Source organism: Myxocyprinus asiaticus, chromosome 13 (genome assembly GCF_019703515.2).
Source record: "Myxocyprinus asiaticus isolate MX2 ecotype Aquarium Trade chromosome 13, UBuf_Myxa_2, whole genome shotgun sequence".
NCBI lineage: Eukaryota > Metazoa > Chordata > Actinopteri > Cypriniformes > Catostomidae > Myxocyprinus > Myxocyprinus asiaticus.
Genome location: NC_059356.1, coordinates 12,860,710 through 12,887,558, shown reverse-complemented (window position 1 = coordinate 12,887,558; position 26,849 = coordinate 12,860,710). Strand labels below are relative to the sequence as shown.

General features: G+C 39.4%; 1 protein-coding gene across 1 annotated transcript; it reads right to left on the bottom strand.

Moving 5' to 3' along the window:
* Positions 1–386: 386 nt before the first annotated feature.
* On the bottom strand, positions 387–26,849 carry slc16a5b (solute carrier family 16 member 5b). The gene is made up of 6 exons (XM_051714910.1): positions 26,722–26,849; positions 23,748–24,223; positions 6,799–6,942; positions 5,639–5,937; positions 3,657–4,206; positions 387–1,628 (listed from the first exon to the last, which is right to left on the bottom strand). The coding sequence occupies exons 2-6, from the start codon at positions 24,187–24,189 to the stop codon at positions 1,375–1,377; spliced, it is 1,689 nt and encodes a 562-aa protein (XP_051570870.1). The 5' UTR covers positions 24,190–24,223; positions 26,722–26,849; the 3' UTR covers positions 387–1,374.

Below are 26,849 nucleotides of genomic sequence, written 5' to 3'. Positions count from 1 at the left end.
TTATACCTTATGTTTGTTGAGCCAACAAACTGTTTTTCCAGTGCAGTCAGCTCTATGCTCAGTTAAAACAACTTCACATCTCAAGTTGACCAAACTCAAAATGTTAAGGCAGCACGAAAACGTACTTTTTTAAGTTGAAACTAAAAAATATATACATTTTACAGTGTAAAAAACTGATGAAATTTCAGAATATTACAAGAATAGGCTACTTTTTTGGAAGGCGACCCAATTGTAGTTTTACAACACCAAATGTAAACATATTTTTTTGGTACTGCTTTACACTTTCAGCACTACAAGACACCGAAAAATTTTCAACTACTGTATCTACTTAGATCAAGCACAAAGAGTGCTGAAGCCACAAAAACTCATAGACACTGCACAATGCATCAATTTCCCTTTAATAAATAGAAATATATAAATATATTACTGATTTTAAAAAGCCATATCTACACAAACTAAAAAAATTCAAATGTATAAGATTTAAGAGACTCCTAAAACATAATTTAAGGCATCTATAAATAAAAACATACACATTCCTAGTGTATTCTACATTCATTTGAGTGCAGAACGATCAGAAACTAAATGACAGTAATATTACCATTAATCACAACTGGCCTTTGTCAGTCATCATAAACTAAAGCAAAAACTGAAATTATATATTTTTTATTACATATTTTTGTTTGTTTGTTTTTTGTGTATGTGATGATTTGGAATGATTTCAACTCATAAAATTCTCATTTGGCACCATGTTATACAAAATGACTATGAAGATATAATGTTTTAATTAGCGATTTGTTTTTCACACAAAGGTATCGATTAACTTCAGAAGACATTACTTAATCGACTGGAGTCATGTGGATTACTTTGATGCTGCCTAAATATGCTTTTTGGACCGTCAAAAATGGGTGTCCATTGACTTGCATTGGATGAAGCTAAAAACCTGGGATAATCTCGTAAAAATCTAAAATCCTGTTCGGATGAAGAAAGAAGGTCATATACATCTTGGATGGCCTGAGGGGGAGTAAATTATCAGCAAATTTTCATTTTTGGGTGAACTATTCCTTTACGAATGACTGTAATGGATTCACCACTCATCAGAGGATGAGGGGAAAGTGGTGCAGAGGTAAGAGATTTTATCATGTGTTGTTATTGAACAAAATCACTGTTCTGAAATGTACTCAAGGCTAGTGTACCACAACCCTGTTCCTGGAGGCACACCAACAGTACACATTTTAGATCTCCCTGATCCGATGTGTCATTTCAAGTCTTGTTGTCTCTACTAACAAGCTGATGAGTAGAGTAGGAAATTGTGTTCTGTTGATGTGCTTACCACAGGAACAGGGTTGGGAAACACGGTGGTCGTTGCAGCCCGACTCACATATCAGTCTCAATGTCTCTGACATTAATACTTTTTAAAGGCACTTGACTATAATCACAATCAGTGGTCAACTTAATGCTTGGCTTTTGAAAATGAATGTCTTTTGGACAAAAGGACTTCTTAGCCTCTTTGTCTTTCTGTCTGTCCAGCCAGTAGAAGGACAACATGATGAAGAGACCAGCTGTGGACACAGTTACACTGCAGGCAAAAAAAACATAAGCGTATTGCTTAGTGCTGTCAACCAGGATTCCTGTAAAAAACAAAACAAAACTCAATGTCAGAAGCCAATCTGCTGAAACTTTGGTTCATTTTCATTAGTTTTCTCCATAGTCATTTCAAGAAATTCTCCAGAAAAAGAGTTCCAAGCCAGCAAACCAACCAGGTTTGACATGAATTGCAACATTACAGCATTAGTTCAGAGCAAAAGTTTTTCAAGAGTTAAAAAGACAGAACTATGTGACATCTTTTATGAGGGAATAAACTACTCAACCCATGAAGTATTGTGAATGATATTGCTTTATCGAATCTGCAGCAACGGTACAAAATAAAACTTCTGAATATAAGTTATTGAGTGAGTTTACATGGACAGTCTTACATAGGTTATGCTTAGTATGCCAACATCGTGTTTGCCAGACAGTTTGAGCCAAAACTGTTGGGTACACATAGAATTTTGGCCCATTACCACGTTTTCGTGTTTAATGTAAATACCTTTACCGGCATTCTTACCAACCAGTGGTGTAGTCCTACAAAAAGTGGTTTACTATTGCCTAGTCCCTGTTCATTTCAGAGTTTTTGAAAAGCAGCTCCATCATTTGCAATGCTTTATGAGAGCTGGTAGTCACTGTTATGCTCTTTTGCGATGATTCCCATTTTTCTATTCAGGATTATGGGTAGTATAGTTCTTCACCAAGAATCTGTCAAGTAAACATTGTTTTTAAAGGCTCAATGATGTGATGCTCTTTTTTTTTTTTTTTTTTTTTTTTTTTTTTTGTCCAGATAGTTTTAAAACTACATTAAATGCAATTCACAAAAAAAATAAAATAAAAAAAAAATTGCTTAAATCTACCGCAATGATGAACATTTTTGAGTTCAAAGTCATTTAGAAATTTTTTCTGGGGCTTAAAAAAGTAGTGTAACTGTCCTGAGAAAGTAAAAATAAAGAAATAAAATAAAAGTCTCATTAAAAGCTGAAATGATTGAAAAAATAAATGCTAACATGAGTAGTTTGGAATAATATTTTAAAAAATTTTTTATAGCAGTTACATTTTTTATTTTTTTATTTATTAAATATGATTCATATATGAAAAACATCTGTCCACCAAATCAAAGTCAATTGGTGTAACTAACATGCAGGATGCTATTTTGTTGTCATGTGACAAGAAAACCTTAAAATAGAGATGACCTCTTTGGACCCTCATGGCTGTGATTTATTTAATTTATTTTGATTAGATATTTTGACATTTGTATTAAAATGCACATTTGGTTCAGGTTCCATACGAGTATCCGCAAGAAAATGTCTTGATATTTGTCAATCAAAAATATAATATATCTGCTGCGTTTGGTGACCGCATTACCACCTCAGGGTGTGCATTATTTTTCAATAATTCAACGGTCTGTTGTCAATTATTCCTTCACACACACACACACACACACACACACACACACACACACACACACACACACATACTGTATATATATATATATTCCCATCATCTCGGACAAATTAATTTGTCAATGACCCAAAAATCACACTTGTGGCTAGTGGCTTCTAAATAAGCATATATCATAGATTAACAACCTTGGAGCTCATTGTAGATCTCTTTTGTAAATTTATTTCTCTATGAATAAAATGAATGGGATTTTTACTTTTGAAACTTTACTGGACGAGACAGTGCAGTGATAGCTTCATTGCTTGATCATGCACTCGCTAAGGGTCAATCAGCACCACAACAGTGAGAGCAGGCATTGCCGCGTGACATTTGAGTTCCCATGGCAGTGGTAACCGGAGAGGCCTCTCTCAGTGCTTGATGTACTGCCCCTATAAAAGCCTTTCTGGAGACCAGCCCGCAGAAGAATCGACTATCTTGTAACATAACATAAGGTCAGGTTTGAACTACTCTCAATTCGATCACATGACCCTCACAGCACCTCAATAATATACACGCAAACTGAAAAGGTGGACATAAAAATAATTTTCCTCACGACTTCACCAGAAAAAGCCTACACCAGCAAGGGAATCTTTTCAGCATGGTCAAACATGCAAGGACATGTACATTACCTGCTAGCGGTGGGCCAATCAGTAGCATAAAGCTGTCCATTAGGCTGATGAGGCCCAGGGCGGATGGGAAGCGGCTCATCTCGACTGTGTCCATCAGTACAGTGAACAACAAGGAGCCAATGAGGCTCATGGAAATGCCAAAGACTATAACATAAGTCAGTAGTGCTGGGAAACTTGTGGCTATCCCACAGATGCAGTTGCTTATCCCGTTGATCAATACTGCCATTGCAAACAGGTAGACGAAGCCATGGCTTCCTCGGAAACGAGGCAGCCCTAACACCAGTGCTGCCACTGGACGAACAATGATGTTGACCAGGCCGAGGATGGCAATCAATAGAGCTGCTCGGTCCTGCTCTATATCGTACATGGTGGCATGTGGAACCAAGTAAACTAGTGGAACCATGAAGCCCAGCATCATCCAAGTTACCCCAAGAGCAAAGGCACGGAAGCGAACGTTACTGCACAGGAGGTCGAAAGCCATGTGTCTGCGCAGGAAAGGCATGACGGTGGAGATAGTGGTCCGCAGGCAAACTTTCAGACCCTCTTTTTCCTGATGAATGGAAAGCAGTATTATTGTCGTTCTTGTCATTCACCCAAAAATAAAGATTCTCTCATCATTTACTTACCCTCATGCCATCCCAGATGTGTATGACTTTCTTTCTTCTATAGAACGCAAATTAAGATTTTAGAAGAATATATCTGCTCTATTCAATGAAAGTGAATGGTGGCCAGAACTTTAAAGCTCCAAAAAGCATATAAGTCAGCATAAAAGTAATCCATATGACTCCAGTGGTTTAATCCATGTCTTCTGAAGATATATGATAGGTAAGGGTGAGAAACAGATCAATATTTACGTCCTTTTTTACTATAAATCTGCACTTTCAATTTAAGTTCTGAAATCTTTATTTTTTTGGCAATTCGCATTCTTCGTGCATATCGACACCTACTGGTTGGGGCTGGTCAAAGGTGGAGATTTATATTAAATATCAATTCCATGTTTCTCACCCACACTTATCATATCGCTTCTGAAGATATAGATTAAACCACTGGAGTCTTGTTGGTTACTTTTATGCTGCCTTTATGTGCTTTTTGGAGCTTCCAAGTTTTGTTCACCATTCACTTGCATTGTATGGACCTACTGAGCTGAGATCTTCTTCTAAAAATCTTTGTTTGTGTTCTGCAGAAGAAAGAAAAGCAGGTAAATCTGGGATAGCATGAGGATGAGTAAATGATGAGAGAATTCCACCTAAATTAGGCCACAGAAACGTGTCACTATGCTCAGAGCCCCTGAACATTCTGCCTCTTACCAGTTAACAGTTTGTGGTTTTGTTTTTATTACTATTATTTGTATTTAGTTATTTAAATCAACCCCTGCTTCCAAACTGTGGACAAACAGTTGTTTTGGTTTCGAAAATGTGAAAAGCTAACATTTGAATTTTAAAAGCAACATTTTATACTTTCTGCACACAGTATATACAGTAGCATACAGTACATTCATACATTTATATTTGCTTTTATACCCTTCAATTTGCACATTGTTTGGAAGAGAATATTGGAATAGACTTTATCTGCTTAATCAAATCAATAATTGACAGAATAATCATGATCAAAATAGTCATTAGTTGCCTTTTTTTTAGATTTACATTTAATTGCAATTAATGGTGAATAATACTGGATGAAAATAAAAGAATGTCACTTCATGTCACTTAGATATGTCTTTGTTTTCTGGCTTTAAATCTACTCTAACATAATTTAAATACATTTTGACACGTTAATGTTGGGTGGATCGCATATCGCATTTTTCCTCCATATCATGCAGCCCTCCTGAAAAAGTCCAGCTAAACTGAAACTAGAAAACGCTGACATTTTTTTTTTTTTTTAAATAAATAAACTCTTAAACCGAGTGAAATCTAACAAAAACTAAGATAAATTAAACTAGAATTAAAAAATAGAAGAAGAAAAAATCTAAACTATAATTATACCCTAATGGAAAGGTAATTGGTTTGTGGCAATTGGTTGGTTCTTCCTTCTGTCTTCGGTTTGGTCCCCAGGGGTCGCATCACGGCCCCACAAACACAGCAGTTCAGTAGAACCCCTCCCAGCACCAGAAAGCTACCCCGCCAACCAAACCTGCTGAGCATATAGTTGGCCAGCAAGGGTTGGGTACTCAGACCGAGTGCAGTGCCAGTAGAAGACAAGGCATTGGCAAAAGCCCTGCGATGCACAAAGTAATGTCCCACCATGGTGACCGATGGCTGGAAAGACAAACAGAATCCCATTCCTGAGAAGAAAAGATTATAATGATTTCAATATTTATTCTGTGAAAAAAATATTCATTTAGGATGTTTACATTTTTACATCTGTAAATTACGCACTTGTTATTGCCATTGGCTGATTGGTAATGTAATCAAGAATGTAATCATGCAATCAATAAATAACTGTAATCTGATTACACACAAGTACTTACAATGTAATCCAAATACAATTACTTGATTAATCTGATCACGTAATCCAGATTTCATGTAATCCGTTACTACCCAACACTAATAGACCCTGATTCCACATGGTATTAAGATGCGTTTCGTGAGATCCGATCACATGTGGTCAGGTGAGACACATCGCTGTTTACACCTGGTCGCTTAAATGTGTCTCCTGTGACCACTTGTTTTCGGATTTGGAGGGGATGGCCTCTGAATTCATGACGACATACATCAATATGTCAGTGTGTTACTGCATGAAAATAAACCACAACAAAGTCAGAAAAGACAAAGAAAGCATGAAAAAAATGGCGAGATTGATTGATTGACAGGTGAGGGGTGGTGCTTCGCTGCTGTCCGGGACGCATACAGGACGGATTAGCGTTTACACCTCAAATGTGATGTGGTTACATGTGTTTTTGGCAACATTCGCATGTGTTTTCTGTAATCCGATCACAAAACATTTTAGACCCCATTTACACCTGTATTTAGCACTGACCACGTGATCGGATCACCGAAAACGCATCTTAATACCAGGTGTAAACGGGGTCATAGTAAGCGGACTAATAACTGGAAATAAACTAGTGAGAGTGTGAAAAGTGTGTTAAATAAATAATCTACAGGGCCAACAGTGCCCACAGTTGAAGAAACACCCAAATACGCACCTGTTATTATGCCAGCAGTGATATACAGCTCTGCCATTGTCTGTGCAAATGAGCTGGCCGCCATTCCCACCCCGCTCAGTATCCCGCCAATAATTATTGTTGTGCGGCAACCACAGCACTCCACAAGAACACTGCATATGGGGCCTGTGTAAAAACAATGGCATTGTAATATGAATATGGTTAGTTGCAAACAAACAATACACAGTGTGCATGTAATAGCTGCATTTGACTTACAAATGTATCCCTTTTATCATTACACATATGCAGATGATGAAGCACACTAGTTTTTCCTCAAACACAAGGCTATTTACATTTGCCATTACAGTCTAGTATTCACGCATTGACAGGGAGGTTTGAATTTTATTATTATTGAATCAGGTTGCCCTTCCCATGCAGGAATACTGTGCTGTATGTAGGATCTGATTTACTCAAGTAAGCACGGCGAAGTCTGAATGGGCGTTAATTAATGCTGGGTGATATGCCTTAAAAAAATCATATATATCTTGATAATTATGCATTTGCTCTGAAATGGCTCAAAACTGATTTTTTTTTATTTTTTATTTTTTTTATCAGAGGAACCGTTTTTTAATCCAAAAAGCCACTGTAGCCACGTAGATTCAATATTTTAAAGACATTACATGAAAATCTATTAAAAAATAATTAGTTTTTCACAAAATAAACAGAAGGGAGAATGAAATTCAATCATTTTCATTGATATGCACTTTTATATTTATATTTCATATACATTGATTTATAGTAGCTTAATAAAAAGCATTATTTACCTTTAAATGATTTATTACAACCCCAATTCTGAAAAAGTTGGGACATTCGAGTGTTTACCACTGTGAAGGAGTGATTTGTAAATTATATTCACCCTTTGCTATACTGAAAGCACTACAACTACACATTATATGATGTTTTACCATGTGAATTTCATTGTTTTGTTTTTTTAGGTACAGTAATTTCAAATCAGATGATTGCAACACACTCCAAAGTTGAGTGTTTACCACTGTGAAACATCACCATTTGTTCTGTTAACACTTATTAAGCATTTAGGCACTGAAGACACATGTTTAAGTTTAAAAAAGTGGAATTTTCCCTCATTCATCCATTATGCAGGTCTTTAGCTGTACAGGGTTTTCATTGCCATATTGTGCACTTCATAATGCACCACACATTCTCAATTGAAGATGCTCAGGACTGCAGGCAGGCCAATCTAGCACCCGCACTCTCTGCTTATTCGGCCAGTATGTGGTTTGAAGTTGTCCTGCTGAAAATGCTGGGACGTCCCTGGAAAAGACGGTGCTGGATGGCAGTATATACTGCTCCAAAATTTTTACATATCTGTCTGCCTTAATGGTGTTCTCACAGTTGTGTGAGTTACCCATGCTATGGGCACTGACACACCCCTGGCCCATACAGACACTGGCTTTTGGACCTGACAGCTGATAACCATTTCGGCATGGAGAACACAACGTTTTTCAAAAACTATTTGAAATGTGGACTCATCGGACCAAAAAACACAGTTCCACTGTTCTACTTTCCATCTAAGATGAGAACGAGCTTAGAGAAGTCGGCAGCACTTCTGGACAGTGTTGATGTAGGGCTTCTGCTTTGCACAGTAAAGTCTTAACTTGCATCTGTGGATGCAACGGCGAATGGTGTTGACTAACAAAGGTTACTAAAGTAATCCCAAGCCCATGTTCATGATATCCATTACAGATGAATGATGGACAGTGGACAGTGGTGACAGTGGTGTCTGAAGGATCAGAGATCACGCACATTCAGAAGTGGTTTTCATCTTGCCCTTTACGCACCGAGATTTGACTAGATTCCTTGAATCTTTTAACTATATTGTGCACTGTAGAGGGTAAAATGCCCAAAATCCTTCCAATTTGTCTTTGGGAAACATTGATCTCAAAGTGCTGGATTATTTGCTGAAGCATCTCTTGGCAAATTGACAAGTCTCAGATGATCCTTGCTCTTGAAGGACTAGGCTGTTTTTGGAGGCTCCTTATACAGTATACAGTACTATGACAAAGTTGCCTCACCTGTTTACATCTGTTTCACATCGCCTTGTTATTTTAACTCGTCAAATTGTTATTAGCCTTAAATTGAAATTCACAAGGTAAAACATCATATAATATGTAGTTGTAGTCTTTTCAATATACCAAAGGGTGAATATAATTTACAAATCACTACTTTTTTGTTTTTAGTAGCATTTTTCATACTGTCCTAACTTTTTTGGAATTGGGGTTGTAATCCATTTTTGTGAATGAACAAGGTGTGCAAAGCTACTTCACTGACTTATTTTTGAAACCCAGTTGAACATTGCATTATACTAAATTATTACTGTGGGGCACGTCAGGTTGACTATAATGCTGAATAATCATTATTATTCTGATTATTAGATTTGCATTATAGACACAGACACCGAGGAAGGCCATGAGGCCGAAATGTCTGTGTTCTCCTGTTCTGTGAGATATAAAATAAAATGTAGAGAAATTGAGAAAAAGGAGTGCAGATCATTTTGTTTTTTTAGACTGTTTAAGGTTTATGGCTCTACGCACCCTGAACTAATAGAGTGCAGTGATTCCATCTCTTTGATTAGATTTGTGTTATACAATAGTAATATATTTCTGTCCTGTTTACTTCACCTTCATCTGGGGCTTTTATTTTGACAGTGAAAGTGCTGTCGTATTTACTTCAACTTCACAAGGAGCTTTTGTTTTGACACAGAAAAGACAGCGTGTATTTGACTGTTTACAATGTTTTGTGTTTCCTGAAATGCTGTAATCTCCTCCTTTTCTGTTATTCTGTGCCATGTTTGTAAATAGGTATAATAACTTGTAGCGATTCCTAATGTTTGGAATTGCACGAATGCTTGAACTTGCATTACTTTGATTTCACAGTGCAGGTGAACTGATCTGAAGGCGCCGCCATGCGCGTGCACACAGGACAGCGCTTCACCAGTTTATTCTGAATTGCACACAGACCATGTTTATCTGTCTTTAAATTGCAGCCAATTGTGGAATTATTAATCACAAATGACCAACTCGCCATTCTGATGTTATTTTGATTACTTGTGCAGCCCTGAAGGATCGTGAAATTAGTTTACTGATGCGCTCTTTATGAAACTTAATGGTTAAATAAAAGCACTTTAAAATCATAGCGATATTCACGATATTGGTCAATTTTACATCGTCAGCAAAATTATTGCGATTATATCGTTAATATTCGATATATTGACCAGCCCTACCTTTAATAGAGAAAGATGATTTCTGTACCAAGAATAGTATAGTTGCATCATCTGCAGTACCAACATCTGGCCAATGTTAATCAGCTCAACCTTAACTACAGATAGTCCATCCCAAACTCATGCCATTGAGCCAGAAGCTGACTTGACATGTCACATCGCTCAAACAAACAAGAGCATTGTTTCGAAAGCACCACAGAGACTCAGTGTTAACACTCTTCAGGAAATTGGCCAACAAATGACTTGCTTATAGTGGCTTTCTCTGCTCATTAAACTGGGATAAGAAAAATATTACTAACATCAAATAAAACAAAATTAAACATCAAAACATCCAAAACACTTCACCTTTGAACCGATGGCTGTTTTCCTGATGCAGCTATCTAGGTGGGCATTTCATCAAATCTCAAGATGCAGAGTATGAAAACAAGTGTCACAGAATATCATCATCACTTTACCCCCTTTACTTTGTTTTAAATGAGAAACTTGATTATACAACTCATTTGATATGATACTTTGCACAGCGGTTAATACAGTGCAAATTACTTCTGATCTCCTCTAAACCTCAAGAGAGATTGAACATCAGCCTTACTTAAATGAACGCTTTTGGTGCCATGCTGCTGTGTGACAATAAACTCAAGAGATCACCTTAACTGTCTTTGGCACTATCCTGTCCAGCACAGAGAAAGGGGTGGAAAGACAAATAAACATTTCTCACAAAAGAACAATGGTATCTTGACTGTTTCAGGGTCAGTTCTAGAGTACAACAACAACTCCCTTGCTGGACTCGGTGCTTTTTGGTCAAACATAACATAAGCTGCATTGCATCACTGCTCTCTACACACTCTGGGGTAAATTCACTAAGAAGAAATTGTACCCGGTAAAAGTGCCATTTATTTGCACATGCTGTCTGTGCTGGTTTAGTGGCCGATTTGCTAAAGAAATTGTGCAGATTAGGCAACGGCCAAAAAAAAACGGTGCAGACGCAATTTGCATGCCGCAGTCCCGATCTTGGTTCTGAATGCTATCACGAAGGATGCAGCAGATGACCAGAATCTGACACACTCTGCCCATGACTGAACAATATCACTCCACAGCTGTGTTCAAGACACCCGAATAATTTCTTTAACATGCCGAATGTGCGCTTGACTACGCCGTGCATCTGGATATATATCAGGTTATAATGCTCTTCTCCATCATTTAATCATTATTTGATGAATTACTGCTGCCATGATCAGTGGAAAATGTACACAAACATCTCTTTGAAATAAAATTCAGTTTACTGCCTGCTTTCCTCGGGTGGTAATAGTGCACTGTTCATTGCCATATTATAATGACTCATGCAGTGCTATTTCTGCAATGACTGCACCTGTTTAAACTAGATTGGGGGTGGTAAGTAAATAAGACCTAGGTGGCGCTGAAATACCATGCACAAAATTGGCCAAACTGTTTAGTTAATTCACCCCTTTAGAAGGTAACACTCAAAAAAATGTGCTAATTTATAAGCCCTGGAAGAGTCCACTTTACCGTATGCAGAGTCGGAAGATTACAGAATTTTGAGTATGATGACATTATGTACTTTTGTGAATAAATATAAAATAAATAACTATACTTTCATATATACATGTATAAAATACATCCAAATGTATTTATATACAATATATATATTATCAGTTTAAATTAATTTAAAACATATTTGTCATCCTCAAAAGCCCTATATAGAAATGTAAAAAAGCCCTGAAAATAAATGACAGTTGTGATTTTACTATGAAAATAAATGTGATTTGATTCATTTACAATATGTATGTTTTTTTTCTAAACTGCCATGTGACCCATAGCAATGCATTGTAATGGTGACATACTAAATCTGGTCAACATGATCACATGGGAAATCGACATAATGCGTCTGATGTTTCCGTATCATGAAACCGACCCCATTCTGCCATATTACTGATAAGCACCATCTTCCATCAGATATTTTGTTTCAGGGAAAACCTGGTCAACTTTCCCTGTGGCAACACTGATAGCATGTTGTGCAAGCAATCTCTGAGATGGAGGTTCTCATCCTGTGGGAACCAGGAAGTAATCGCGTTCACATAATTAATGATAAGGGTGATTTGAAGGTTGAATTTTCGCTCTAACACCCTGTTTACACCGGGCACGTCTGTTGACGTGACGCAACAGCTTGAGGCTGTCTACACTGGACACATCAACACAAACGTTCTAAACCGCTTAATTTGTGTAGCAGCAACAGCGCATGCAGTGCAAAATGGAACGGGACACCCGTTTATTGTCAGCGCGATGGACGCGTCACAATGGATGCTTCCAGTGTAGACAGGATCATATATTATAATGGGGTTATATTTCTTTTGACATGATGTGCCGCTCATGTCTGGTGTAGTCAGGGTCTAAGATTACTCTTTTACTCCACTGATGGTTAGGTTTAGGGTTGGGGTATGGGTCAGGGGTGGAGTTACAGCTTTTTACGATTAAGCAAGATTTTGAAAACAGGACTCATTTTGTCAAAACACTACACACAATTTACACAACACACAAGTAGCAGAACACCTGAGATATTTTGCAAAATGAAACTCTTCATTCAAAACTTTACAATCATTTATAAAAACCCAATTTTGACACCATATGTAATGAATGAGGCTGGTATCCCTTCAGCCGACTGCCAGAGGGAGCCCTCTCCAGAATACTGACACTGAACCGTTTCTTTTATAGTGATTTCCTGTTTGTATCATATAAATAGCCATGCCTTGCCATTGTGACCTTGCGAAGTATTGCCAGTTTTACTGCCTTCCCAAATGTTATTCTCATTGCCTACTTATGACCATTGTGCCTGCTTTACTGGATTACCGAGTCTGGATTACTGTTTTGCTCTGTTTACCTGGTTGGACTGATTACCTGTTAACAACTACTTTGCCTGCTTCACGACTACGTCTCTGCCTTGTGTTTTGGATTTGTATGCTGATTGTAAATACAGTGCATCCGGAAAGTATTCACAGCACTTCACTTTTTCCACATTTTGTTATGTTACAGCCTTATTCCAAAATGGATTAAATTCATTATTTTCCTCAATTCTACAAACAATACCCCATAATGACAATGTGAAAGAAGTTTGTTTGAAATCTTTGCAAATTTATTAAAAAAATTAATAAATAAATAAAAATCACATGTACATAAGTATTCACAGCCTTTGCTCAATACTTTGTTGAAGCACCTTTGGCACCAATTACAGCCTCAAGTCTTTGAGTATGATGCTACAAGCTTGGCACACATATTTTTGGGCAGTTTCTCCCATTCTTCTTTGCAGGACCTCTCAAGCTCCATCAGGTTGGATGGGGAGCGTCGGTGCACAGCCATTTTCAGATCTCTCCAGAGATGTTCAATTGGGTTCAAGTCTGGGCTCTGGCTGGGCCACTCAAGGACATTCACAGAGTTGTCCCATAGCCACTCCTTTGTTATCTTGGCTGTGTGCTTAGGGTCGTTGTCCTGTTGGAAGATGAACCTTCACCCCAGTCTGAGGTCCAGAGAGCTCTGGAGCAGGTTTTCATCAAGGATGTCTCTGTACATTGCTGCATTCATCTTTCCCTCGATCCTGACTTGTCTCCCAGTTCCTGCCACTGAAAAACATCCCCACAGCATGATGCTGCCACCACCATGCTTCACTGTAGGGATGGTATTGGCCAGGTGATGAGCGGTGCCTGGTTTCCTCCAGACATGACGCTTGCCATTCAGGCCATAGAGTTCAATCTTTGTTTCTCATGGTCTGAGAGTCCTTCAGGTGTCTTTTGGCAAACTCCAGGCGGGCTGTCATGTGCCTTTTACTGAGGAGTGGCTTCCGTCTGGCCACTCTACCATAGAGGCCTGATTGGTGGAGTGCTGCAGAGATGGTTGTTCTTCTGGAAGGTTCTCCTCTCTCCACAGAGAAATGCTGGAGCTCTGTCAGAGTGACCATCGGGTTCTTGGTCACCTCCCTGACTAAGGCCCTTCTCCCCCGATCACTCAGTTTGGCCAGGCAGCCAGCTCTAGGAAGAGTCCTGGTGGTTCCAAACTTCTTCCATTTATGGATGATGGAGGCCACTGTGCTCATTGGGACCTTCAATGCTGCAGAAATTTTTCTGCACCCTTCCCCAGATCTGTGCCTTGATACAATCCTGTCTTGGATGTCTACAGACAATTCCTTGGACTTTATGGCTTGGTTTGTGCTCTGATATGCACTGTTAACTGTGGGACCTTATATAGACAGGTGTGTGCCTTTCCAAATCATGTCCAATCAACTGAATTTACCACAGGTGGACTCCAATCAAGTTGTAGAAACATCAAGGATGATCAGTGGAAACAGGATGCACCTGAGCTCAATTTTGAGTGTCATGGCAAAGGCTGTGAATACTTATGTACATGTGATTTTATTTATTTATTTATTTATTTATTTATTTTTTTTTCGTTTTTTATTTTTAATAAATTTGCAAAGATTTCAAACAAACTTCTTTCACGTTGTCATTTTGGGGTATTGTTTGTAGAATTTTGAGGAAAATAATTAATTTAATCCATTTTGGAATAAGGCTGTAACATAACAAAATGTGGAAAAAGTGAAGCGCTGTGAATACTTTCCTGCACTGTAAACTTCCTGCATTTGTATTCTACCTTCGCCTCCATGTCGAGTCCCTCACAGAATACTTCACCACCAATGAATCCAGCAGAAGTTTCTCAGCTCCCAGGCTGCATTCGCTCACCAGAGCAAACTGCTTAAAAGTTTCCAGGAACAGTTGGACCACCTAAGAGCTGCACTTGAGAACCTCACCCGCTATATCCGCTCTCTTCCATCTCCACAAGCTACACCGGTAAGTTTCGCTCTTCCTGATAAATTTGATGGCTCGCCAGAAAAATGTAAGGGATTTTTGTCAATGTAAAGTCTATTTCTCCAATCAACAAGAGTCTTTCAGTCAGGAGTCCAAGAAATGTGCATTTATGATGACGTTACTTACCAGTAAAGCGCTAGACTGGGCCTCTGCTGTTTTAGAGTGATAATCGGCTTCAAACGTAATTTGATTACTTCGCTTCCCAGATCCATGAAGTGTTTGAATACCCAGAGGGAAGTAAAGATGTCTCTGTTCAGCTGCTTCATGTACACCAGGGTTCACGTTCTGCAGCTGACTTTGCCATACACTTCAGGACATTAGCAGCCCAAAGTGGATAGAATGAAATTGCACTCAAGACTGTGTTCAGAGAGGGAATAAACTACAATCTGCAGGCTGAACTCGCATGTAAGGGTGAGGATTCAACTCTCACTGAATTAATTTAATTGGCAGTAAGGATTGATAATTTACTGCGCAATTCACCATGTTCAAATATTAGCTCCAAGTCATGGCCATCAGTCCATAGTCAAGTCCAGGCATGTCCCGAAGCTCCTGAACTGATGCAGATCACCTATATCAGAGTTTCTGATGAAGAATGCGATCGTCGTCATCAGGAGCGACTGTATTACTGTGGTGAAGGGAATCATCGAAACTCCACATGCCCTCACAAAGGCAAGAAATATCAAGAGTCCAGAACTTTTGTGAGTACCATGAACATTTAATCTCCCACAAACCACAGTTTCTCTCTTCCCACTGTGCTCTCCTTTGATAAACTGAAATTTGTTTCTGCACTCGTCGACTCAGGGGCTGCTGTGAATTTAATTCATCAAGGTCTAGTACGAGAGCTCCATATCCCTGCAGTACCTTGTATACCCACCATAAACATTATTGCTGTAAATAATGCACCTATACGCACAGGTATCACTCACCAAACTGTTTCAGTGACACTACGGGTTGGATTGTTCCACACAGAGATCATATCTTTCTATATCATCGACTCACCCAAGTATCTTCTCATCCTGGGTCACCCATGTCTGGCTATTCATGATCCCATCATCTCCTGGAAATAGGGTGAGTTAAAACAATGGTCTGATTATTGTCAGTCAAACTGTCTTCATGTCACAGTCACCATGCCATGTTTAACTATTAGCATTGAAATTCCTGAGAACCAAGCTCAAATCCAGGTCCCCAGTGAATATTCTGAATTTGCCGAGGTATTCAGTAAAATCAAGGCAACCCAACTACCCCCTCAACGTCCATGGGACGGCGCTGTTGAGTTACTTCCCAACATGGCACCCCCTAGGAGCAAAGCCTATCCATTGTCAAGACCTGAAACCATGGCCATGGAGACTTACGTCGAGGAGGCTTTAGCTTCAGGGTTCATTCGTCCTTCCACCTCACCAGCTGCAGCAGGCTTCTTCGTCGAGAAGAAAGATGGAGGGCTCCGTCCAAGCATTGACTACCGGGGATTGAACATAGTGACAATCAAGTACAGGTACCCACTCCCTCTTGTGCCGTCTGCCCTAGAACAACTACATGAAGCACGCATCTACACAAAACTGGATTTGAGGAGTGCTTACAACCTGATTCGTATTAGAGAGGGAGACGAGTGGAAAACCGCATTTATCACCACTAGGGGGCACTATGAATACCAGGTGATGCCTTATGGCCTGCCAACGCACCAGCTGTGTTCCAGTCGTTCATCAACGAGATCTTCAGAGACCTCCTCAACAGATGTGTCATCGCCTACATTGACGACATCCTCATATACTTTCCAAGATAAAGCACAACACAAAGATGTTAAAATGATCCTCTTCCACCTTCTGAAGCACCAACTCTATGTGAAAGCAGAAAAGTGAGTTCCACACTACCCATACAACATTCTTGGGGTATATCATCAGTCATAGAGGTGTTGAGATGGATGACTCCAAGATCAAGGCAGTCACGGAGTGGCCAAGACCCAACAATGTTAAGGAGCTACAACGTTTCCTGGGTTTTGCAAACTTCTACAGGAACTTTTTCCCAACTACAGTCTCATCTCTGCCCCTTTAATGTCATTGCTCAAAGGAAAACCATCCAAGCTACCATGGAGTGACTCTGCTCAAAAAGCCTTCGACACCCTCAAGACAAGTTTCATGACCGCCCTCATTCTCAAGAACCCAGATCCTAACCAACTGTTCATTGTGGAAGTGGATGCCTCAGACTGCGGCATAGGGGCGGTTCTCTCTCAACGCCATGGTAATCCTGGAAAACTTTATCCTTGTGCTTTTCCCGTAAAGTGAACTCGGCTGAAAGGAACTATGATGTTGGAAATAAAGAGCTACTCTCCATGAAGGCTGCACTAGAAGAGTGGCGCCACTGGCTTGAAGGTTCTTCAAGGTTCCAATTCACAGTCACCTACCGCCCTGGCAGCAAGAACTGCAAAGCTGATACTCTTTCCCGTCATCACGATCCCCTTCACAATATACCTCAAAATGAATCCATATTACCACATTCTGTTCTCATTGCACCCATAAGCTGGGACATCATGGAAGAAATCCAAAGAGCCCAACAAACAGACCCTGCACCACCTGAATGCCCTCCTACAAATCAGTACGTACCACACACTCTACGCCAAAGAACAATCCAATGGATTCATACCTCCTTCTGCACTGGACACCCTGGCATCCAGAGGACTATAAGCCTGGTACGTAACTCATTTTGGTGGCCCTCAATCATTAATGACGTCACTGTTTATGTTAAGGCATGTCAAGTGTGTGCATAGTCTAAAACCCCTAGAGAACTGCCAGCCGGCCTGCTACAGTCACTGCCTATCCCTCAGAGACCCTGGTCCCACCTGTCCGTCGACTTCATCACCAATCTGCCAAACTCCAATGGGTATACCACCATCTTTGTTATCATTGATTGTTTCTCTAAGTCATGCAGACTAATCCCTTGAAAGGTCTACCCACTGCCATGGAAACTGCTAACGCTCTTTTCCACCAAGTTTTCAGGATCTATGGTCTACCAGAAGACATAGTGTCAGACCGAGGACCACAGTTCACTTCCAGAGTCTGGCAGGCTTTCTGTAAACAGCTAGACATCAACGTCAGCCTCACGTCGGGTTATCATCCTCAAGTTAACGGACAGGTGGAGAGGCTAAACCAGGAAATCGGCAGGTATCTCAGGTCTTACTGCAGTCGAGAACAATAGAGGTGAAGCGACTTTCTCCCATGGGCTGAATACGCCCAGAACTCCCTCACGCACTCCTACTGGACTCACTCCAATGGCGGAGCTAGGGGGTGGCCAGGGGTGGCCATGGCCACCATGGACTGAAGCCTGGCCACCCCATTGGCCACCCCACTTGCAATTGCCATTTTTGTAATGTTCTGTAATGAATGAGGCTGGTATCGCTTCAGCCGACTGCCAGAGGGAGCCCTCTCCCGAATACTGACACTGAACCGTTTCTTCTATGGTGACTTCCTGTTTGTATCATAAATAGCCATGCCTTGCCATTGTGACCTTGCGAAGTATTGCCAGTTTTACGGCCTTACCAAGTGTTATTCTCATTGTCTGATTTATTGCCTACTTGTTATGACCATTGTGCCTGCTTTACTGGATTACCGATTTTGGATTACTGTTTTGCTCTGCTTGCCTGGTTGGACCGATTACCTGTTAACAACTACTTTGCTTGCTTCACGACTATGTCTCTGCCTTGTGTTTTGGATTTGTATGCTGATTGTAAATTTCCTGCATTTGGATTCTACCTTCGCCTCCATGTCGAGTCCCTCACACCGTATGGCACACACGATTCATACGACCTGATTCCGTTTGAACCAGTTACATACTGCTGTGCTCAATCTAAAACACTTAACATTTCTACTTTTCTAATGATTTAGTTTGGGTTTGATATTATTTATTTATTTATATTATTTTTTTTCAGAGATTATTGTTAAAGTACATGAATATATTGATCAAACACATGACCAGTACTGCACACTGATGAAAATATTTATTTCTCTCCACATTGTAAAGTCAGTCAATACATCCATGCATTTCCAAAGGTTGCATTTTGCACTAAAAATCAGAACAGAACATATTCTAAATAGAATATAGTACATACAACACAGCAAAAACATTAGTGGAGACAAAAAAGCAAGCATGAATTAAAAATAAAAACTTAAGCATCATCTCTTTGCCTAGCTGGATCTGGCCATAGCACTTCGTCCACATCACAGGCTATGTCCTCTCTCGCAAGAAAACAAGGGAAGAATCTTCTTGAATGGCGAATCCATCCTTGCACAGACCCTGCATCAACTAGGTCGCTGGCCTCCTCCATGGCTTGAATGAGGGGTATCCTGACATAGGGCTGGAGATCATAAACCTTCCACTGCCATGCCCTAAATGGGGTTAAGGAAGGGAGAGTATGGTGGGAGGTATTGGAGTGAAAATTGTGGATGCTGATGAAACCTGTTTTGGACCAGAGCAGATCAGTGGAAAGATACACTGTCACAGATGACAATGTATCTCATCTGCTCTGCATCTATTTGGTCTTCTGCTGTGATGATGTTGTGTAGTCTGTCAAAAAATGTGAGTATGTGGGCCGTTTTGTAAGGACCTAAGTTGGCATGGCGGTGGAGGACTTTATTCTGCGTGATTGCAGCGCACACTGTGATGTTACAGTACCACCGTGTTGGCCCGGGACATTCAAATTAGCTCTGTGGTCAATGATGTTTCTCCTTCCTCTTAACGCAGCATTGCCTTTTTATAGTGCTTACGCCTGATTGGTGAGTTTACAATTAAGCACCTAAGTGTCTGTACACCTGGCGGCCGTGTTTGATCAATTGGTTCATAGGTGTGGTATTTTGAAAGGCAGTGCTTTGAAATGGCAAAGAAGTGACATCATGTTAGATTTCTGTGTCTAATGTAGAGAAGTATGTTTAGTGTTTTGCAAAACACTGTGTGTACTGTTTTGAAAAAAGTGTGAGGCTGAGAATGTGCTTAAAGTTGTACAGATCTGGCCCCTGATGTATAAAATTTGCAATTTTCCACGCACATATCGGGATTTATAAAAAAATACACTTGCTGTAAATATGTGCGCACCGTCCGGAAACTCTTGACTGTGCGTACGCACTCTTTTACTGGCGTGTGTGAATTGCCGACTCCAGCTGGACAAATAATGAACTGAACAGACTGATTATAAACTCTGATTTTCATTTAATTCACATTTAGAATAAAAAGTATGTAGTTAAGCACTTGAAACAGAAGTAATCCTTATCAAGCCAATAGTAGGCTATATTATTTTTATGTAACTAATTGAAAAGGAATTCAAATATAAGCTGTAACAGGGAAATATTGATTTGGGATGCATGGAGAAATTTCCCCTGTCATCATAGAGAAGGAACATACAGTAACTAAAAATGACAGCGAAGATTTCTTAGTTTGAGATATTTTCTGTTCTATTGCAATCATATACTGAGATAAATACAGATTATCTGTAATGCGATGTGTACTTGACTCTGACTGGCGTGAAATGGCTCAGTAAAATGGACAGTAGCTATAAGACAGGCACTGCTGGCCACATTCAGTAGTCGAACGGATCATTGGAGAGACATGTCTCATCAGAAACAGTATTGTACAGCTGCAAACAGGTACAGAAATGCATATAAAATGTGCATCACTGCTCCATTTTCATCCTGACCCTCATCGCAATGAAACCCCATTCTAGTCTAATAAAAACATTTAGAAAAGTACATTTGCGCTTCAGCTCTTTTCTTTTTTTTTTTTATGTAAAATACCAGTCAAATATAAAATCTTAGTAATCTGATGATATCAGACAATGCTGCACAAAGAATTTTAATAATTTTCGTTTTGTTTCCAATACTAAATATTTAACTTCTCAATAAAAACACCCTTAAAATTATTTAAAAGTCTTGGTTAGATTTATGTCTGCAAAGATAAAAACATTTTGCCAAGGGATATTCAAGATATATTCTTTGAAAACAAATTCATATCTTAATAAATTATTTTTTCTTCATGGTGCAGCATCTAACCTTTGGGCACATGTGACATTTACAGTCTTATTTCTTATAATACAGTTTCCCGTACCGTAAACGCAGTAATCACGTGTCTTAATGGTGAAATGCATATGGTAATTGTATGCAGATGAGGATATGCATAGTAAAAGCAGGCGCTGTACACTCCATATATGGTTATTTTGGGGAGGAGGTGGGGTGGGGAATGAATCGCGTGCATGTATGAACAATCTTCCGCTAGCTGGGATTTATTAAGGGAACTATGCGCAGGTTCTGGCGTACGTACGGTTTTATAAATCTGACTTTTTTTGTGCGTACGCAAAATCTGACTGTTGTGCTTACGCACACTTTTAGGAAGAAATCTAAGCAGAGTTTTATACATGAGGCCCCTGGGCTGAGATTTTGCTCCTTGAGTGTCAGGTTTCACTAACTGTGTGTTATTTTTAATTTTAGTGTGTATGCCTTTGTAAAAAACTGTAACAAAATATGCGTTCCTGTTGACTGTATCACATCACTTAAAACCAAAAATATAACTTGCTTTTGGCGCCACTCTGTGGACATTTCACCTGGAAACTTGAGTTCACACGTGCCAATATGTACAACACTCCCAGCTTCGGCCACTGGGGGCAGTGCTTCAAAATTTGATTTGAATTACAGCAGCAGGACTTTCAACCTGCTGTCACCGAATTCACAGTGCGATCAGTCTGATCTGGTACGCTTTATACTTGTGCACAACTGCCTAAGTGCTTTTCGCTGCATTTAGTTTTGCCAACTTTTTTGTTGTACTGACCGACCGAGGTTGGTGCACAATGACTGGTGGGTAAATTTCCCAAACCAGTACTTTTGAAGTGAGGTATAAATGTAAACTTGCTCCTCATGTCATTTGCTGTGCCCTTTGGACTGATCATACCTGTATACAATCCCTAAATTTTGGAATCTCAACAAACTCCACTTCACAAGGCATTATTGGGTGATTTAGCCAACCTGCTATCCTTCTGACAACAAACAGAACACCACTGACCACCTTTGACTTCTCTGCGCTTTCTGTCATTTTATATAACAGATCCTACTATTTAGTTCTTCGCAGTGTTTTGAGAAACAACAGGCCTTCATTGCACAAACTGATTAATTACAGTAACTTGATAGAAGTGTTTGTCAGGAGGGTTCATGCTGTTTCTGGCATGATGAGAGTGCATGCTGGAGTGCGGTAAGGATTATGTCACAAACTGTGAATAAACTAATAGAGCAAACGCATGAATCAGGTGACCAGAAGTCTCAGGCTCAGATGGAGTGCCCACAGTCAGTTCACTGATCATCTGATGCATATTGTGAGCCCAAGCTCATGAAAATTATGTGACTGTTGCAACATTTTTGAAAAATGATATAATGTGACCCCTTACACTTTCGCGAAGTATTTCCGAGGTAAAATGTCCACTATGTGTTGCTAAAAGCGAGTGTTTCCCAAACAGATGCTAATGCTCTGTGGAGTCTTACATCAACAAAACCTACCTTCCTCCCTACCCTAAACCTTCAACCAAAACCTAACTGAAAGTGTCATAAATGCAAATGTGAGATTTAAAGTAAAAAAATACATTTAAAAAAACGCAATCGCTGAAGCAATCATGTCATTTTGTGGTGCTTCTATGACACTTTCAGCTCACGTGCTTGCTCTTCAGGACTTGCACCCGGTCTTTTGCGTCGCAAGTGCAACTCTCTATCAGTTGAACTACCATGCAAATTGATAGCACTCGAACACGAGCAGGGGCACTTTTTTTTTTAATCAGTCTGCCTGGAACTAAAGTTGTGTTTATACAGCACCCTCTTGAAGCATTTTCGATGATGAAATAATCACTGGATCTGCCAAAGTTTGACAGTTTAAGTTTAAATCTTTGAATGATATTGAACAGAACTGTCCTGTATATTCTGCTCGGTCTTCTTAGTTTATGTCTATGAAATAGTTTTCCATGGGTGGTGCCATGATGATTCCAATTGCCTGTTTTCTGTATCTGGTCTCGAGACGCAATGTAAAAACTACCAAAACAAGGAATGCAGCAGAAAACAGTGTTTTTTTTTTTTTTTTGGTGTAAAAATTAATTTCAGGCTCAACTTGTGCATCTGTTGACTGTCATAACAACTCAAAGTAGTTTATGATTTCAATGTAACTAAGCTCGGATGATCGTTTCATATCATCTACACACTCAGGTGAGGCACTGTCAATAAAAAAAAATAAAAAAACTATCAGTCATCTCAACTCTCAACAAAATATTGGCACTATGCAGCTAGTACTGCCACTCCCTAAACGCTATTTTGCAGTCTGTGTAGGGCCCCAACTCCCTCGGGGGCACCAGAAACTCCACTGGCTGCCTTAACTAGCACGTTATACATTATTCAATGACCCGGTAGCAGTCGCGGAACACCATTGCCACTTTCACATAACCCCCCCACCCCACCCGCCGTCCGATGATCATGAAGCTCTGGCGGCCAATTCCACATGTTTTTGACAATTTTTACAAATTTAATAAATATTACAGTACCCGCTAATAATACATGCTGATGCGAGTGAAAACACTAGAGACTGGAAATTGAAAAGTTGAATCGTGGAATACTTCTGCGTTCAGGAAAAAGGTGGATAGAATAATATAGCTCAGATAACCCTGCCCCCCGAAACACATGTCAGTCACCCAGCTGTTCCTGTCTAAGTGGGCAGTTCTTGGTCAGAATTAGCTGCAATGTGGCCTATACTTTTTGCTGTTTAGTCAGAGTTCTGGCTATGTGAGGCTTGACGGACCAGTGGTGTCACAATATTCTCCCTACCGCCTGCATGCACCATTGCCGTCATGATGGCTGGCACCCACGACATTTCAGTGTTGCTGGCACTGAAGTCGTTCTGCAAGTCAGTGTAAAAGATGCCTATGCAGGAAGGGAAAGACAGGGTCAATGCCATGACCAGAAAAGTGGCCGCGAGGACCACCCAGCCCCAGCCACCATCAGGTGCACCATCCTCTGCTCCTCCAGTGAAATGATGCTGCACCTCAGGAAAGGAGGCGGATCCCTCTTCCTGTTGGTCCCGCTCTTCTGACTCACAGCTTGCCGTCTTTTTCAACCCAGGCTCTGATTTTACGGTCTGCAGAGAGGATGTTCTGCTGCATGTTACGCTGTAGATGGCCACATCACCGCTGTCTCTTCTCTGGAGCATTCGGTGATCATTGTTGTGTTTGGTCTGATGGGGATGATGTTCCTCCACACCCTCTGTCATTGTGTTTAGCTAAGGGGCCTCTCCTCACTCGGGTCTACATGGAAAAGACAACAATAAACAAATATATTATACTGTATATTTTATATTAAATATATTATAATACCATCTACACATATTGAATATGACTTTGTAGCTAAGATGTTTTTTGCTACCCTTGAGGAATTAATGGCAGATAAATATCTCCCTTTTTGATATACACTGACAAGTCTGAGTGTAGAAATTAGATTGTAAAATAAACGTATAGCCTTTTCTTACTTTTACATAAGAGGTATTATGTATTTTGATATTAAGCATTCCTTTTGACTCTACATGACACATAATGGTCCCCCCATGCAAGAAGCTTTTCGTGTTTCATTTCTCAACATGCAGTTGTCAGCCGTATTCAGTCGAACAGCCTCGTTTGATGAGTAGTATTATGGGAATGAGTGAGGAGTAACCTCTTTAAATCCTTGTTTGAGCTGAAACCAAAAGCAATATTCACCCGAAACCCAGCAAAAAAAGGTTTTAATATACAGAAAACTAATTAGGCAAGAAATGGTGTTAAGAGAGGCCAACTGAAAAGTGAAAGGTCTTTGGCTTTGGGCTGTGTAAATATGTAAATTATTTTAATTTGGGGTTGGACAATATCATATCTATTGATTTTATATTTTGAATGTAGCAAATAGTCAGAACATTAAATTAAACTGCCAAAAATTATATATCCTAGCCATAAAATCATCAACTTTCTGTATGGATTTATAGTGGTCTGCGATTGTGTATTTGACCAATTTAACTCCTCTCTCCGTGCGTGTGTGCGTGTTGTTGTTTTTTGCAGTACTGTGCAAAAGTCTTTGGCACATAAGATGTTTCACACAAACATTTGTCTTAAGATGTTTTTTTTTGTATCTTCAGCTTTAGTGTGTCAATAGGAAATATACATTTTAGACTCCCAAACATTATTTTTGCAAATAGAAAAGATTAGAATAGAAGCACAGGGAGCCCTGCAACCCCCACAGACCCCCTACCCACTGAACATTGAGTCAGTCTGAGATTACATAAAGAGACAGAAGCAATTAAGACAGCCAAAACAGATAGAAGAACAGTGTTGAATTCTCCAAGAAGCTTTGAACATCCTATCTGCTAACAACCAAGAAAAACTGTGTCCAGGTGTACCTCGGAGAATTGGTGCTGTTTTGAAGGCAAATGTGGTCACACTTAATATTGATTTAGCTTTTTTATGTTTACTGGACTTTGTATGACATTAAGTGATAAATGAAAACTATTTATGGCATTATTTTTTAAGACATCCTCACTATGCAACATTTTTCACAAGTGCCTACAATGTTTGCACAGTACTGTATATGGACACAACCTCTCTCTCTGAGCTTGGTCACATGACTATCAATCTCATCATATTCTTCCTCACCACTCCATTTTGGCATTGACCTCAATGATTCTATTTCTTTATTTTTAATTTTTTTTCTTTCCTTTTTTTTTTTTTTTTTTTTTTAACCATAGGCAACCATAGTTTCCACCAAAACACCTTAGTTACAGTTGTTGTGCTCGCAATAAATCTGAGGTAGAATTGGTGACCATCACGGTCATAAAATATTAATAATAATAATAATAATATTAATAATAATAATAAAGAAGGCCAAAACAGGATTCGATCTTATTTTATTATGATTCTAAAGTAACAATAATTGTCATAATCATGATATTTAAATTACTATGGTAACGGTGCGTAAAAGAAACAAATAATATTTTTATATATCATTAATAATTTATCATCATCATTAATATTACATTATATTGGCCACACCCCCCAAAGTTAGAAGGCTATCACAGAGAAGCCCTTTTTAAGATGCAAGACTGTTGAAGCAATGAAGGCTAATGCATGTATATAACAATAATAATAATAATAATAATACAAAAAGCATGTCCACTACAGTCCACAATAATGAACTGCTGGCTCTCAGAAGACTATTCAAGAATCTGCAACATTCAGTATATTTGATAATAGCCTATAATTCAGAAAGTTTCATCATACCTAAATTCCCCCTTTTCTTCGCTGTCCCATCATCACCAGTTTATAGACCACATTCAACTTTCAGCGAAATCACAGCCGATCAACGCAATACAGCACTTCCTCAAAAGCACCTCTATTATCCCCAGTACAACCGAAAATGACTTTATTAACTGGTCACGCGATATTTTGATCGCTCTCCGGTCTCCATGGAAACGCTCACAGGTTATCGAGCGCCACAACGTAACTTATTTATTTTAGCGTAAAACACTAACAAAAGTGCCCTGACTCAATGAAACATTGGACAATATACGTAAACGATAGGATGTCCTTATACCACAAATCCTAATAGCGCAAATAAAGTTGCGATGAAGACACTACACCTGCTTAATGTGCGGTCAGCAGTGCAAGTCATCCATAGAAAAATGCATATACTGTACATACAGTCATCCTTATTATACATCCTAATATTATGTTAATTTCGTCGGCTGAATAAGCCAAAATAACCAACAAGATGTTATTCTCACCTTTCTGGCGTATAGATCTGCACTTGACGTGAAGTGGTCCTTGTGTCCTGATTCCTGATGTTGACACTGAACAGCACGCGCAGTACTAAGAGAGAGCTCGTGACTGAACTTTACGAACTCCATTGCGA

Excerpts from the sequence above, each read along its gene's own strand:
- slc16a5b (XM_051714910.1), bottom strand. The coding sequence starts at position 24,189 with ATGACAGAGGGTGTGGAGGAACATCATCCCCATCAGACCAAACACAAC. Across the intron at positions 6,943-23,747 it reads GGCAATGGTGCATGCAGGCG|GCCCCATATGCAGTGTTCTT; the intron begins GTAGGGAGAATA and ends GTTTTTACACAG. Across the intron at positions 1,629-3,656 it reads GATTGGCCCACCGCTAGCAG|GAATCCTGGTTGACAGCACT; the intron begins GTAATGTACATG and ends TGTTTTTTACAG.